Source organism: Schistocerca serialis, chromosome 8 (genome assembly GCF_023864345.2).
Source record: "Schistocerca serialis cubense isolate TAMUIC-IGC-003099 chromosome 8, iqSchSeri2.2, whole genome shotgun sequence".
Taxonomy (NCBI): domain Eukaryota; kingdom Metazoa; phylum Arthropoda; class Insecta; order Orthoptera; family Acrididae; genus Schistocerca; species Schistocerca serialis.
Window position 1 is genome coordinate 103169566 of NC_064645.1, and position 14270 is coordinate 103183835.

At 41.3% G+C, this 14270-nt stretch overlaps 1 protein-coding gene across 1 annotated transcript in view; it reads left to right on the forward strand.

The window, feature by feature from the left end:
- The window catches only part of LOC126416853 (THO complex subunit 5 homolog), a 241140-nt gene that overhangs the window by 162058 nt on the left and 64812 nt on the right, over positions 1 to 14270 (forward strand). Inside the window, exon 11 of the mRNA XM_050084736.1 lies at positions 7933 to 8035. Coding sequence (XP_049940693.1) covers positions 7933 to 8035 — 103 coding nt within the window. The remainder of the gene's footprint in view (positions 1 to 7932; positions 8036 to 14270) is intronic.

Below are 14270 nucleotides of genomic sequence, written 5' to 3' on the forward strand. Positions count from 1 at the left end.
GTACTGTGTCATGCATTGTTTGTCGCATTCTGATAGTGCGTGTTTACGGTGTGTTGCCACTCGTGGCGTGGCTTGCTTTTGTGCGCGCTACCGCCACTTACAATAAAAAAAAAGAGAGAGAGAGAGGAATCATCTCATTAGCGAAACAATGGCAAGAAACTGCTATTTGTTGTCACTTACACTGCTGCTTTCTTTGGTAATGATCAACAAGAATCAAATAATAGACTGAATATGATAGAAGATGTTCTGAACGGGACTTTAGCGAAAATTTTTCTCCGTTTGAAAATCTTTGCAGGCACTTCTTTAATACATTACATTCTACACAGAAATTAGAGTCATCTTAGATTTAAAAATCTAGTCAATTGCTGTGTTTCATTTCTGACTGTATCACTATTAAGCATAAGAATAATACAAATATAAACATGACATGATATGTATATTCTTCTGCGTTTGCTGTTGTCTCACTCTAGTTTCGTAGTTTATTAGGCAGACAGGATTTAAATGAGATAGCAGCAAACATGAAACAATACATGGCAATATGTTTATATTCATATTATTCTTATGGTGACGAGAATACTGCATGTGATTCACAATTTATAAAAGTTCCTATTAGCAACCATCTCTTCTCACAGATAGGAAAAAAATTCAGAACGTAGAGTTTGCCATATTGACAAACATCCCAAACAGTCTTGCCAGTCGGATTTTCGTAGTACATCGAAATGCTGGTACATTCGAAGATGAACAATACGGAATTTGTATTTACTTCGTTGGATAATGTATGAAAATGCAGTGGTCGAAACTGGGGCCGGAGAAAAAAGCTCGTCTTCCACCTTTTTTTTTTTTTATTTATTTTCTGACGCAGAGGTTTTGGCGCCAGCATTTATCTTTGTGCCTACAAAGCATGCCTGTGTAGCGCTACATATATTTGACGGCAGAAGTAAGTTGTGGCGGCACCCACCAACATTTTTCAAAACTTCCGCTTGCTTTGCACTCGATTCCAAGCCGCAGGCGGATTTTTGGATTTCAAAAACCGGAAAAAAATTGCAGCTTAGATTCGAGTAAATATGATAGCTGCCGAGTTCGTCCACCCCTCACAGTTAATGACAGACAATGAGACAGTCATGGATAATCATTCTGAAGATTATTGCGAGAACTGGTAGCATGACCATCTCTATATGCCTTAACACTTAGCATGGAGCCAGGGCTCTGGTACTCAGGTAATTGCAGGAAATGGAAAAATGCTGTGAACCTAATATTAGTTCATGCCAGTTAAGATATTCTCCATAGTTTTGAAAATACAGTTATGATTCCCTCAAATGGCTGTGTGGTATGCAAACTTTTTAGCTTTTTCTGTGAGCACTAATGATAATAGTGGCTGTAATCAGTGTAAAAAATTAGTTACTGAAATGTTTGTTATTGATGCTTTCTAGACAGTGCAGGTATCTACATCTACACATGTGCTCCGCCAGCCACTGTAGTATATACTGAGTGCACATCTTGCTAGTATTATTAATTTTCTTTGTTATTCCATTTGTAAATGGAGCAGAGGAAAAAAACTGACTGTGTATATGTGTCTGTCTATATTGGCCCAAATCCTCTCGTACAATATTCAAGCTCAACCCTACATGAGACACCACTGTCACAAAGTCGTTTTCAAATTCAAGCTCTCTAAATGTACCTAACAGCATTTAATGATCACTATACTGTCTTTCTTGCAAGGATTCTCATTTAAGTTCCTGGAGCATTTCTGTTAGACATTCACATCAGTCTACCTATTACATTCCTAGCAACATGTTTCTGAATTCATTTGATGTCTGTCGTCCTGCCTACTTGATAAGGACTCCAAACACTGGAACAATACTCTTAAAATTGGTTGCACTTGTGTCTTGAAGACAATGTTCTTTACAGGTGCAGGGCATTTTCCCAGAGCCCTTCCACCATAACCAAATCTTCCATTCACCTTCTCTGATATTAATTTTATATGATTGTCCTATCTTGTATTGCTTCTTTGTATTAGCTCTGGACACTTACATGTGACATGGTCATGACATTCATAACTAATCTTGTAATCAGATACTATCAGTTTTTTTATCTTTGTTATAGGCATTATCTTACATTTGTCCACAGTTAAAAGAGCTGCCACTCATTACATTAAGTGGAAATTTTTTTTTAATACCATTTCTTCCAGTTGCCCAGTGACAATACTTTCTAGTACACAACAGCATGTTATAGTGCTGCGGGTCCAGTATGATGAATCGTCTACAGTAAAATCCCCTTTTAACAAATCTCTGGTGACTGAAATATTTTTTCCTTAAATGAGGGTTTCCTTTAATAGTGGTTTAGCTCTGATTTGCTAACGAAGTTACCCATAATCATAATTTGTCCATATAGGTAGGACGCTTTAAGCACAAATGCACATTACTTGCCCCTAACAAATCCTAAAATATATATCAATGCCACAAGCTTTTCACTAGCTCAGTAGGCATTTGTTTTAAAGTTACATGTAAAATCACCAACTGGTGACTAAATTGAAAAGCAACATCTAGAATGAAGAAGAAATCATATACATTGTTTTATTTGTCTAATGGCATAGATAAATAAGATTGCACTAAAAGGAAAAAAGTCCTTTAATAGTATCCATTATTTCTTGAATAAAAAAAAAATGGAGAAGTGTAGTTCGCTTTTTTCTTGCTAGCGTAGCATATTGAGGAGAATTGTCATTCTAGCAGATTGATATCAGCTACAACCAACTTTTCTACACTGAATGAGGAAAATTAGTTCCTAGCAGCTGCAGCAAAAACTTAGTGCAGCTGAATACTCTTCCCCATTATTGGTCACCACCACAACCACTGCCACCCGCCCAATCTTCTACCTACTGTGCTTGGTTTTTTTATTAAAGCACCTTACAGTAACATACATCTGCCTGATGTGCAAAAGTGAGCATATCTTTACAACAAAATCCTGAAATGTTACTGTTATAACCTTTAATCACCAATAATTGCGTGGATATTCTAACACACTCACTTAGGAACAATACCTCATTACATGATAACAACTCAGTATCTCTTACTCGACTGCCGTGCCGTGACATGGGGCTGGCACCGTTCGTAGTTAGGTGGCACTCCTGCGCTCAGCCGAGTTGCGGAGCGCCTCTATCGCCGTTTGCGCGTACTGTCATGGCAGCACTGTTAAATGTTGTGGCACTGTCACAACAGTTACACGTACTGGATTGTGGGTTAACAGCATTTGGGTAAATCATCCTCAACTGGTACAGAACAACCAGCAGAATTCAAAACAGTTTGTTGGGTTGCAGCATTCCAGGCAGCAACAAACATGTTTATAGCCTGTAAAACATTCATTCTCATTACATACATTCTGTTGACCTCTGCAAAATAGCAATTCTGTATTTAGGTTTCACAGGATGAATTACCTTTAGGTGTAGAGGCTGCACTTGACTTGTACTTTTAACAGGTAGTAAATTCCTTGAGGAGTGTCATTAGCTTTGGGTGTGCAGGGCATCCACCAGTAAGAAGAATGATCTTTCTTCCTACTGCACCCATCTCGGCATCTAAACTCCTAAGAAACTACATACAAATTTCAGCAGCTATCCAGGCATTGCCAATAAAATCGTGGCTGCGAGGTAGTGTTTTCATGTTTTCAGATCACCCGGGTATTTAAAACCTCACTGTTATTAATGGCTGCAATTTTTTGCTGCTGTTATTATTAATGTACATGGGGGCCACTGCTTTTTCCCCTTTTACAACATTGTTAGGGTTTTGTACATCAGTCGGTAAAACCTGAACTTTGTAGAATCATCTTTCTTAGGCGATGGTCAACAGCATGTACAAATTTTAAAAAAATGCATAACACTGTGCTGTCTGTAATAATGTTATTTTATTTTGCTATCAGTTTTGGTTCTGAACAATCATCAATGGCAGGAAAATTATCACAGATGTATCACATGTCATGCATGCTTTGACATAAGTTACCACAGAAAACCATAACGCCAGGAGAAATAAAAAATTGTGGCAAGATTAAAATATGAGGGCGCATTAGGTTAGCTGCACGGCTTATTAAGTATGACACCATGTCTGAGCAGTAAAGTGTTTGATTACCTGAGGTAACTACGTATTTCAGACACACCATCCAGCTACATGATCTTTAGCAACAACGAACTGTGCAGTTTCTTCAGATATTTGTACAGTTTTCACATTTCTATCATTGCCTGTCACCTGAACCTCAACCTCTTGCTATCATTACGTTCATAGGAGAAAGGAACGGCTTTTAGGTTTTATTGAAGGTTTCTGGAACTTTCCTGAAGATTGGAATATAGAATGTGTTCCATATTCTGTGTGTACAATGTTTTAATATGAATCTAAAATGTTCTGGCATCTAATGTGTCTGAATGGTCTAGTGAAGAAAATGAAGAACATGGCTGTAATCACACAGAAAACTGCAGATCTCATATTGCTGTTCCCCATTGTCATTTTATCATCACGGACACCGAATGGGTGTTTTTTGTAAATGTTAGAGCACAGCAGTCAGCCTTTTTTTTTCTTTTTAAATCCAGATTTTTGCAAGTGCCTAGCCATTATCAATGCACTATTTTTTAATCTCGATGCATGTTAGTTCCCTGTTGTTCAGGCGTCAGTCACAGTTCACTGTTTCCAGTTTTTGTAATCCAAAAAACCGACTGCGGCTTAGAATCGAGTACAAAGTAAGCGGAAGTTTGGAAAAATGTTGGTAGGTGCTGCCACAACTAACTTTTGCCATTGAATATATGTAGCGCTACATGGCATGTTTGTAGGCACAAAGACAAAAACCGGCGCCAAAACCTCTGCACCAGTAAATAAATTAAAAAAAAAAAAAAGAAAGAAAAAGAAAAGGTGGAAGACAACTTTTTTCTTCGGCCCGAGTTTCGACCACTGCATTTTCATACATTATCCAGCAAAGTAAATACAAATTCTGTGTTGTTCATCTTCGAATGTAGCAGCATTTCAATGTACTACGAAAATCCGACAGGCAAGACTGTTTGGGATGTTTGTCAATATGGCCAACTCTATGTTCTGAATTTTTTCCTGCCTGTGAGAAGAGATGGCTGCTAATAGGAACTTTTATGAATTGTGGATCACATGCAGTATTCTCTTCACCATAAGAATAATACGAATATAAACATTTTGCCATGTATTCTTTTGTGTTTGCTGCTATCTCATTTAAATCCTGTCTGCCTAATAAACTACGAAACTAGAGTGAGACAACAGCAAATGCGGAAGAATATACATATCATGTCATGTTTATATTTGTATTATTCTTATGCCTAATAGTGATACAGTCAAAAATGAAGCACGGCAATTGACTAGATTTTTAAAATGTAAGATGACTCTAATTTTGTGCAGAATGTAATGTACTAAAGAGGCGTCTGCAAAGATTTTCAAACAGAAAAAATTTTTCGCTTAACTCTTGTTAAGAACATCTTCTATCATACGCAATCTATCATTTGGTTCTTGTTGATCATTAGCAAAGAAAGCAGCAGTGTAAGTGACAACAAATAGCAGTCTCTTGCCATTGTTTCGCTAATGAGACGATTCCTCTCTCTCTCTCTCTCTCTCTCTCTCTCTCTCTCTCTCTCTCTCTCTCTCTCTCTCTCTTTTTGTTTTTTAAATTGTAAGCGGTGGTAGCGTACACAAAAGCAAGTCGTGCCACGAGCGGCAACAGGTCGTAAACACTCATTATCAGAATGCGACAAACAATGCATGACACAGTACTGTAATGCATTTTCAGCTTAGAGTGATGTAAACACCTATAACAAAGAGAACGGCACTTATCAGATCAAAGAAAAATAAGCAATCAATTCAAACCAGATGAAGCAAATGAAAAACAAAGGGTACCCGTATAGATACGGACGGAGCGCCTGATGCATAGCAATGGCTACCTGGTAAAGCTTAACTGCTAAGCTTACGACTCGAACCAAACTACTGTAGCTGTATCATCATTCATTTGACCTAAATTGTGTCTCATATTACAATGGACCAACTTTGTTTCGATTTGGAGGTGCGGCCTAAAACTTTTCTTTCCCCTTGAATTTTGAGTCTCAAGTTTCAGGTGTGGCTTAGATTCGGGAAATTTTTTTTTCCCCTTATTTCGAGTCTCAGTTTACAGGTGTGGCTTAGATTTGAGTGTGGCTTAGATTAGAGTAAATACGGTATCTTGTATTGAACTGAGATAGGAAAATAGCTTAAATTTTAACTTATGCATAAAAACTAAAAGTCTACTCAGCACCAGTTGGAAGATATTGGTACATGTGGGTACCAGCAGTGTGAAACCACCAGGGTCGTTCACTCATTTGGTACTCAGTGTGCATTAGATCAAGGTAATGCTAACACAGCAACAAAAAGCGTCTCGCAATCTCCATTTCAGCAGGTTCGATTCAACTGTGTGCCGTGATTTTCTCTGAGAGTATGGCACTGCACTTCCTACTGCTTCAAGCAGTTAATGCTGGCAGCAGTAGTTTCAAGTTACTAGGGGTTTATATAAGGGGAAATACCTAGAATATTCTCCTTCAAGACATAAAGCACAGTCAACAGTTTCGCCATAAAGGGCATATCAATCTCGCATTACACTATTGGTCTTCAAGGTTGCCTGATCTCATGGTGGTGTCCCTCCGCCCCACCCCTCCCCCCTCGCCTGTCTTGGGGAAGGGGATTGCTTTGTGAAAAATTTCATCTATGTGCCTCCCCTTCCAACAACTCTGGTTGAGCTGTGGCGCCGCATAGCAATAGTTTTGGATGAGTCTTGAGTATCAGTTAGATAGTAGATGTTTATTGTGTTTCCAGTGGGAGGGCACCGTGAATACCTGTGAGAGGCAAATCCTGAACGTATTCATGCAAAGTACTCATAAGTCAGTATGTGCATGCTTGTAAAAGATATAGCCTTGTGAAATATGATAGTTTGTTTGAAAATAGGAAATTCGTAGTTCCATTCGTAAATTAATATTCACACACAATATTTCTATCTTCACTCATATGGAAGATATAGTCTGGTGAAATCAGGTGAGTCAGATGGGCGTAATAAAAGTTACAGTCAGTTTCTTTTATGAGCCTCCGTCTCAGGTAGATAGTGACTGAATGCTTCAGGGAAAACTTGACGAATAGCCCACACAAACTTTTCATTCGAGCCGTGACATTAGGGAGAGATTTCAACTTAATAGCTATGGTACAAAATATGACACGGGTCTCTGTGACAGCGTTCTAATGGTCTTTTCCAGATTTTATGTGGGGGAGGGTAACTGATGTTTTACTTTCCATAGAGGATGGAGTCACTAGAAACAAAGCAAAAACTCAGATAGGGGCAACAGACTGGCTTGATTTCAACTAAACTATATTTCTGAACAGAAGGTGTGATTAGAAATTATTTCTGTATTAGTGAACAAGCATTTGCATTTATCTGCAACAGCCTGTGTGAAGAGGTGCACTTGCATTATGTGTGTTTTATTTGATCTGATTGTGGCTGCATTTTCTTACGTAATTTTTGGATGTTAAACTTGTTTAGTTAAGTGTTAACACAAATAATATATTTTGATTGTAACAATAGTATGAACAGGGTAGTATCTACTCAGCATATAACGGAGATTCTGAGTCGCAGATAGGCACCATGAAAAGACTGTCAGAAAATAAGCTGTCAGCCAACAAGGGATTCATCAGAGATAGGACGTACACACACTCATGCAAACAGAACTCACACACATATAATCATCGCAGTCTCTGATTGTTGAGACCACAGCGTGTGTTTTTTGTTTTGCCTATCTGCGACTCAGCATCTCCATTATATGATGAGTAGCAATTATTCTTTTCATAATATTGTCACAGTCCATGCTGGGTTTTCCATTGCTATATTTTGACTATGCACTTTAAAAATTGTTTCATATTCTCACAGCCTAAAACTGCAGTGAGCCAGGCTTGTGTTGAAAATGTGATGAGAGGCATTAGACAACGTTTGAAGGCCAGGTTAGCACTATGCTGCCAACTACAGGCTCTAGGTTTGTATTAAATTGCGTGTGTATATTTTCAATTCATTATTAAGTATTTTGCTCTTCTTGTTAGTCACTAGATCCAGAACAAATATTTTAATACATTATAAAGTTTCTCATTTTTGCATGTAGAGTAAGCATAACCATAAACACATTTACAGTGCAAAAAGTTTACAGGGTTTTTATGTGTCATTTCACCAGACTAGGTGTAAGTTATAACTATCGTTGTCGGATGAGATGTCTGATGTCGTCATGAAATTTCCACAATATTTTATCAGCACAGCTGTCAGACATCTTCCTGTTTATGCCAGTCTCAGAAGAAACTGTGCAGGCGTGAACATTCCTTGTATGAACAAAAGCTCTTCTTTGTGGTCGCCGTGATTTTAACATGGTCAGTGCTGGATGCTATGCTGTTCTAAGTTGGTACCCTGTGTCCCTGTTCAACAGATTAGTCGAGCTACGAGTTTCCATTGCTTCTTTAATAACACTGTCTTAATATGAAGACACTGACAAGAGAATCTTCATGTTTTCATATTGCATAATGTGTCTTGATCTGAGACGATGCTCAGCCAATGCAGATTTCTCTCGCTACACCAGACGTGTGTGTCGTCGATGTTAACATGTCTGTCCTCCATGTTGCGACAAGTTTTTACAGTATGTGATAAACCCACAGTTACAGAGAATCTTGATAGACACTAGGCCTTCTTAAACCAAGATTATCTTTCAGTGAGCCTAAAAGAGCTCTGAGTTTTGCCGGCAGACAAAGACACATTTAACTTTATGTTTCTCCAATAATCTTCCTATTTTTGAAGAAATACCACCAACATATGACAAGATGACCATTCCTCTTTGTTTTTCACTTTCTTCCAGCTCCTCACTCTGTCTAGCACATACTGGGTACAAGGCATGGCATATCTTGCGTTCAGAATATCCATTATCTAAAAATATGGTACAGAGGTGGCATAGCTCATCAGATAAGCTGTCTAGATCTGATATGGCTTCTGCTCTGTGGAACAATGTCACAAGCATGCCACTTTGTTGTGCAGAATTGTGACAGCTGATTGGCTGCATGTATAAGTCTGTAAGTCCATGTGTGTAAGTTCATGGTGCATAGTGTGACCCAAGGTGCCATCTTCTTTTCTCCACATCAACACGTCCAGGAACGATAGTTCACCATTTTTCTCCCTGTCATCCTAAACTTGATGTTTCACACACTCCATGTTAGTTATTTGCATGTTACATGGCTCTTATTTTTTTTTCCCTCCTGATATTTCAGTTGCTTTCCAAAAATGACACACTTTTTCATTGAAATATTGTTATGTAGATCATTTACATAGAAATTTACATTAAAATTAATAGCAGATATGGGCAGATGTGTGCCTGACTCTTCCGCTCTCCGCCACACAAAGGAGCTGGGGGAGGAGGAGAGCACACTGTATTTAACCCTCGAGCGGGCGCGCTGTTTTTCACAACACGAGCTTGTGTGCCGTGCACTTTGTACACTTGTATGGAATAGCTAACTTTATGTATGATCAAAATCACAGTTTAATCTTTGTTTATTTAAACAGCAAGAAAATAAACTTACATAATACGTCCTAAACCACCATTTCATTAAACAACAATAAAATAAATTTTTGCTATAACATTCTGTTGCCAAGGACAGTGTTACAGAGACAATAATGACCCACTCGAAGCATTAAGCAGTGCAGTTGCATCAGACCCCAGCCAGCTGCTTATTTGGTCACTAATTATCTTCTAGACAACTGCCTCAATGTGGGATTATGTTGCTAGTTCGTAATCGGGGTCACTTTTTTGCATGGATTGTAAATTTTTTTCTCACTGAGCTAACTTTGTATTTTATAATACTGTTGCTCACTTGGATGTATGAAAACACAATTTATCGCTGTTTTACCTGAAGCAATAATGAAAGAATAGGTATGGGTTTGCAGTTGTGGAACAAGAATGGAACCGCACAAAATCATTTTATTTTTGGTTGGCACATTTTATACACAGGTGCGCCCACTTGAGGGTTAAAAACAATGGATATTAAGAATTATTGTGTGCTTATAATTTCAATTTGTTATTTAAAATTATTTGTGTTGTTAGAGTCATGCTTATGACTGCTGCCTTTTCGTGCACTTTCGTGTTACATCCAGTGCAGTTTATCTTAACCCTGTCTCATCCTGTTCCTTTCTCTCCCCACTTCACATACATTTCATTTCTACACCATACTTTTTTCTGTTTACAGCATTTTTCTCTATTCTACAGGGTGTCCGAAAAGTCTTTCCCTGATTTCATAAATTGATAACTCAGGCTAGAAGTAAGATACAAATATGAAACTGGTGTCTAATTGTTTACAAACTATCAAAGTTTATTTCACACATCAGTAAACTTCCACATGAGCACCCTTGGTAGCACATAGCATGTCTAGGCGATATTCAGTTTCCGTCCACACATTAGCCAACATCACTGGAGGGATCGATTCAACAACTGTGGTTATCCGTTGCCGCAGGGTTTCAAGGTCTGGTACACGTGTTCGGTAGACCTCATCCTTGACATAACCCCATAAAAAGAAGTCTAATGGGGTTACGTCAGGAGAGCATGGAGGCTAAACCGTTGGCCCATCATGACCAATCCATCGCCCAGGAAAGGTCATATCGAGATAGGCACGGACGTCCAAACCCCAATGAGGCGGTGCACCGTCTTGCTGAAACAAGACATCAGGTTGATGCTGAAGCAGCTGAGGAACAGCATACAGTTGCAACATGTGCAGATACACTGCAGATGCGATGGTAGCCTCAGCGAAGAAGAATGGCCCGATAATTCGATCGTGCAATAGCGCGCACCAAACATTCACCTTTGGACTGCCTCTGGTGCACTCCATGACCTCGCCAGGGGACTGTGAACCCCAAATGCGCACATTATGGCGATTCACTGCTCCACTGACAAAGAAAGGTCACTTCGTCGGAAAAGGCAATTCGTCTGAGATAACCATCATCGTCCTCAATACGTGATAGCATTTTGAGTGCAACGTCGTATCGACGTGTACTGTCATTGGGCAACAAGGCCTGAACGATTTGCACTTTGTAAGCACAAAACAATAAACGTTTGTGTTAAATGCCATGGAGAGAGCTTTTTGGCATCTGTAATTCACGTGAGGCCCTGCGCACCAATTTCTTCAGACTTCGCAGAAAAGACTGCCTTACAGCTTCCATCCTGTTTGCTGAGGTTCTTGGTCGACCAGACCTTCGAAGGGCAGCAACCGATCCTGTGTTGTTGAACCTCTCATACTAGGCTTTAATGCTCTTGACAGGTGGATTCCTTCCAAATGTTGTCTGGAAGTGTCTCTGCACTGTGGTTGGTGATCGTGTCTCATGGTACAACAGGACACACTGTGCCTTCTCCTGATTGGTTAACATGTCATCTTGGGCACTGCACCTCATCCACTACTTACGTACTGCGAACCTTTTAAAAAAAAAAAGGTTTCATATTTGTATCTTACTTCTAGCCTGTGAGTTACCAATTTATGTAATCAGGAAAAGACTTTTCGGACACCCTGTATTACACGTATTATATCTCCTAAATTTTTATACTACTGCAAGAAATATTTTACTAAAATTGGGAGTAGCACAATGTGTGATCTAGGATGCACTATTTCAAAAGGAGGATTAATTCGAGAAAATTATAAAATTATGAGGAGGCAGAATGGCTGAATAGTATTTATTTTTGTGAAGAAAAGTTCCAGTAACTTAGGTAGCCATATTTGAAATCAGATAAAACTGTATCTAGTTTTTGGAACTGTTAAGTTTCTTCATAGGGACAAAAGGGGGTTATGTTATTCAGACTCCCAGGATGAGAGTGACCCATCCATTATGAAGACAAGAGGAGATGAGAATGACAGTGTGTGACTGGGGAGGGGGATAGAGTTGTGAGCAGTATTAGGTCAGACGTAATGAAGGAAAGAGTGAGTAGTAAAAATGGAGCGAGATCTTGATTTTTCCTCAGCTCGTTTTCTGCTTACCTCATGGTTCTTAATGACACTATTTATTCCATATCACCCCCCTGCGGGTTCGGGGGTAAGAATAGGCCCGCGGTATTCCTGCCTGTCGTAAGAGGCGACTAAAAGGAGTCTCAAACGTTTCGGCCTTAATGTGATGGTCCACTAAGTGTTTTGACCACTAGATTTCAAAATTTTCTGTTAGTGCGTACCATTTGGGGAAGGACGCCTTACGTGGTGCATTCTATATCCATCTTGCCCTAAGATCTGGCACAACCGATATTGTCATGGAGTTTGCCTTACACCGAGCTTCCGGCCACATCAGCTGCTGTATGTTCTGGGTAGTATACATGTCCTCCATTATGAACTTCCATCTTCACCCTCCTGACACATGGATATTCGACACCCGACATCCAGCACGGTAGCCAGTCCGTTGTGGTGGGGTTGTCATGTACCCTCTTGGTTGTAGCCCCCTGACTACACAGGGATCACACTGCTGATGCCTGAGCTGCTACCTCCCCACATATGCCGAGGAGTAGATGCCTATCCCTGTGGGGCATCGGGACTCCCAGCAAAGGCCATCCTGCCAGGTGGTCTTTGCTGTGGCTGGGTGGCGCCCGTGGGGAGAGCCCCTGGTCGAAGTGGGTGGCATCAGGGCGGATGACCCGCAATGAAGCGTGGTACATCATCTCTCGCTGGTGGGCCTCCACCAGCAGTCTCTAAGCGATCAAGGTCTAACCTCAACGGCAAGAAATACGAACCGAGATCATTCCCCTCCCTGGCCACTCAATGGGAGGAACGTATGGCTCAAGAAGGCAGTGGAGAATATTCACTCCAGTACCTCGTGTGTACGCGAGTTGATGGGGAATCGTTTGTCGACCAAGCCCCAGTTTTTTTGTGGAGCATTTAGAGGACAAGTTCGGGGAGGTGGAGGGCTTGTCCAAAATGCGCTCTGGTTCAGTACTCATCAAAACAGCCCTCTGCCCAGTCACGGAGGTTCCTCAATTGTGACAAGTTGGGGGATGTTTCAGTTAGCGTCACGCCGCATAAGAGTCTCAACATGGTCCAGGGTATTATATTCCACAGGGATCTTCTTCTGCAGTCCGACGATGAATTACGCGCCAACCTCGAACGACTAGGTGTTCACTTCGTCCAGCGTGTCCATCGGGGTCCGAGGGATAATCAGGTAGCCACCGGTGCCTTCATCTTGGCCTTCGAGGGTGATGTCTTACCCGAAAAGGTTAAGGTGATGGTTTACCGTTGTGATGTGAAGCCATATATCCCTCCTCCGATGCGGTGTTTTAAATGCTGGAAGTTCGGGCACATGTCATCCCACTGTACTTCCGGCATCACGTGTCGAGATTGTGGACTTCTTTCCCATCCCAATACTCCATGTGCCCCGCCTCCTATCTGTGTTAACTGCGGAGAACACCATTCCCCCTGCTGACCGGACTGTAGGATCTTCCAGAAAGAAAGGAAGATAATGGAATATAAGACCCTGGACCGCCTGACCTACACCGAGGCAAGGCGGAAATATGGGTGGCTACATCCTGTGCCAATGACATCCACCTATGCCGCTGCTGCAACACCGGTACGATCCTCTCCCGTGTCGTCACATACTGTTGCCTCTCAGCTATGTCAGAATGCACCAGCCCCCTTGGTTGTGGGGGGTCACTTCCCCCTCTGTTGCTCCTGCTCCATCTACTTCAGGAGCAACACCACCCCAACCATCGGGGACATTAGTTCCCCCTTCCCAGCCGGAGAAGTGTGAGACTTCTTCGGCTACTCTACCCAGGAAGGGGTCCCTTGGGGCCCTCCCATCCCAGGCTTTGCCCAGTGCCAAAGCAGACACCCGCAAATTTTTGAAACAACCACTGGTCGCTGGTCGTGGGCTTCACGGTCGTCGTCCGTCCCTGAGACTGACCCAGTGGGCCCCTCCCAGCCAGACCCACCAAAGGCACAGCATGCAAAGCAGTCAAAGAAAAAGGCTCCCAAGCATCCTGACTCTGCAGTGGCACCTGTCCCACCGCAACCTTCCAACTCTGCGTCTGAGGATGAGGTGGAGATTCTGGCGTCCGCTGAGGTCCTCGATCTCGCCAGACCCTCAGACATCATTGATAGCACTAGCACAGGTGCTCAATCGGAGGCAGCAGGTGACCCAGTGGCGTAATCTGCCTTTCCAGTCCCGTCACGCCTTTCTGAGACATGGACAATATCATCCTCCAGTGGAACTGCAGCGGTTTCTTC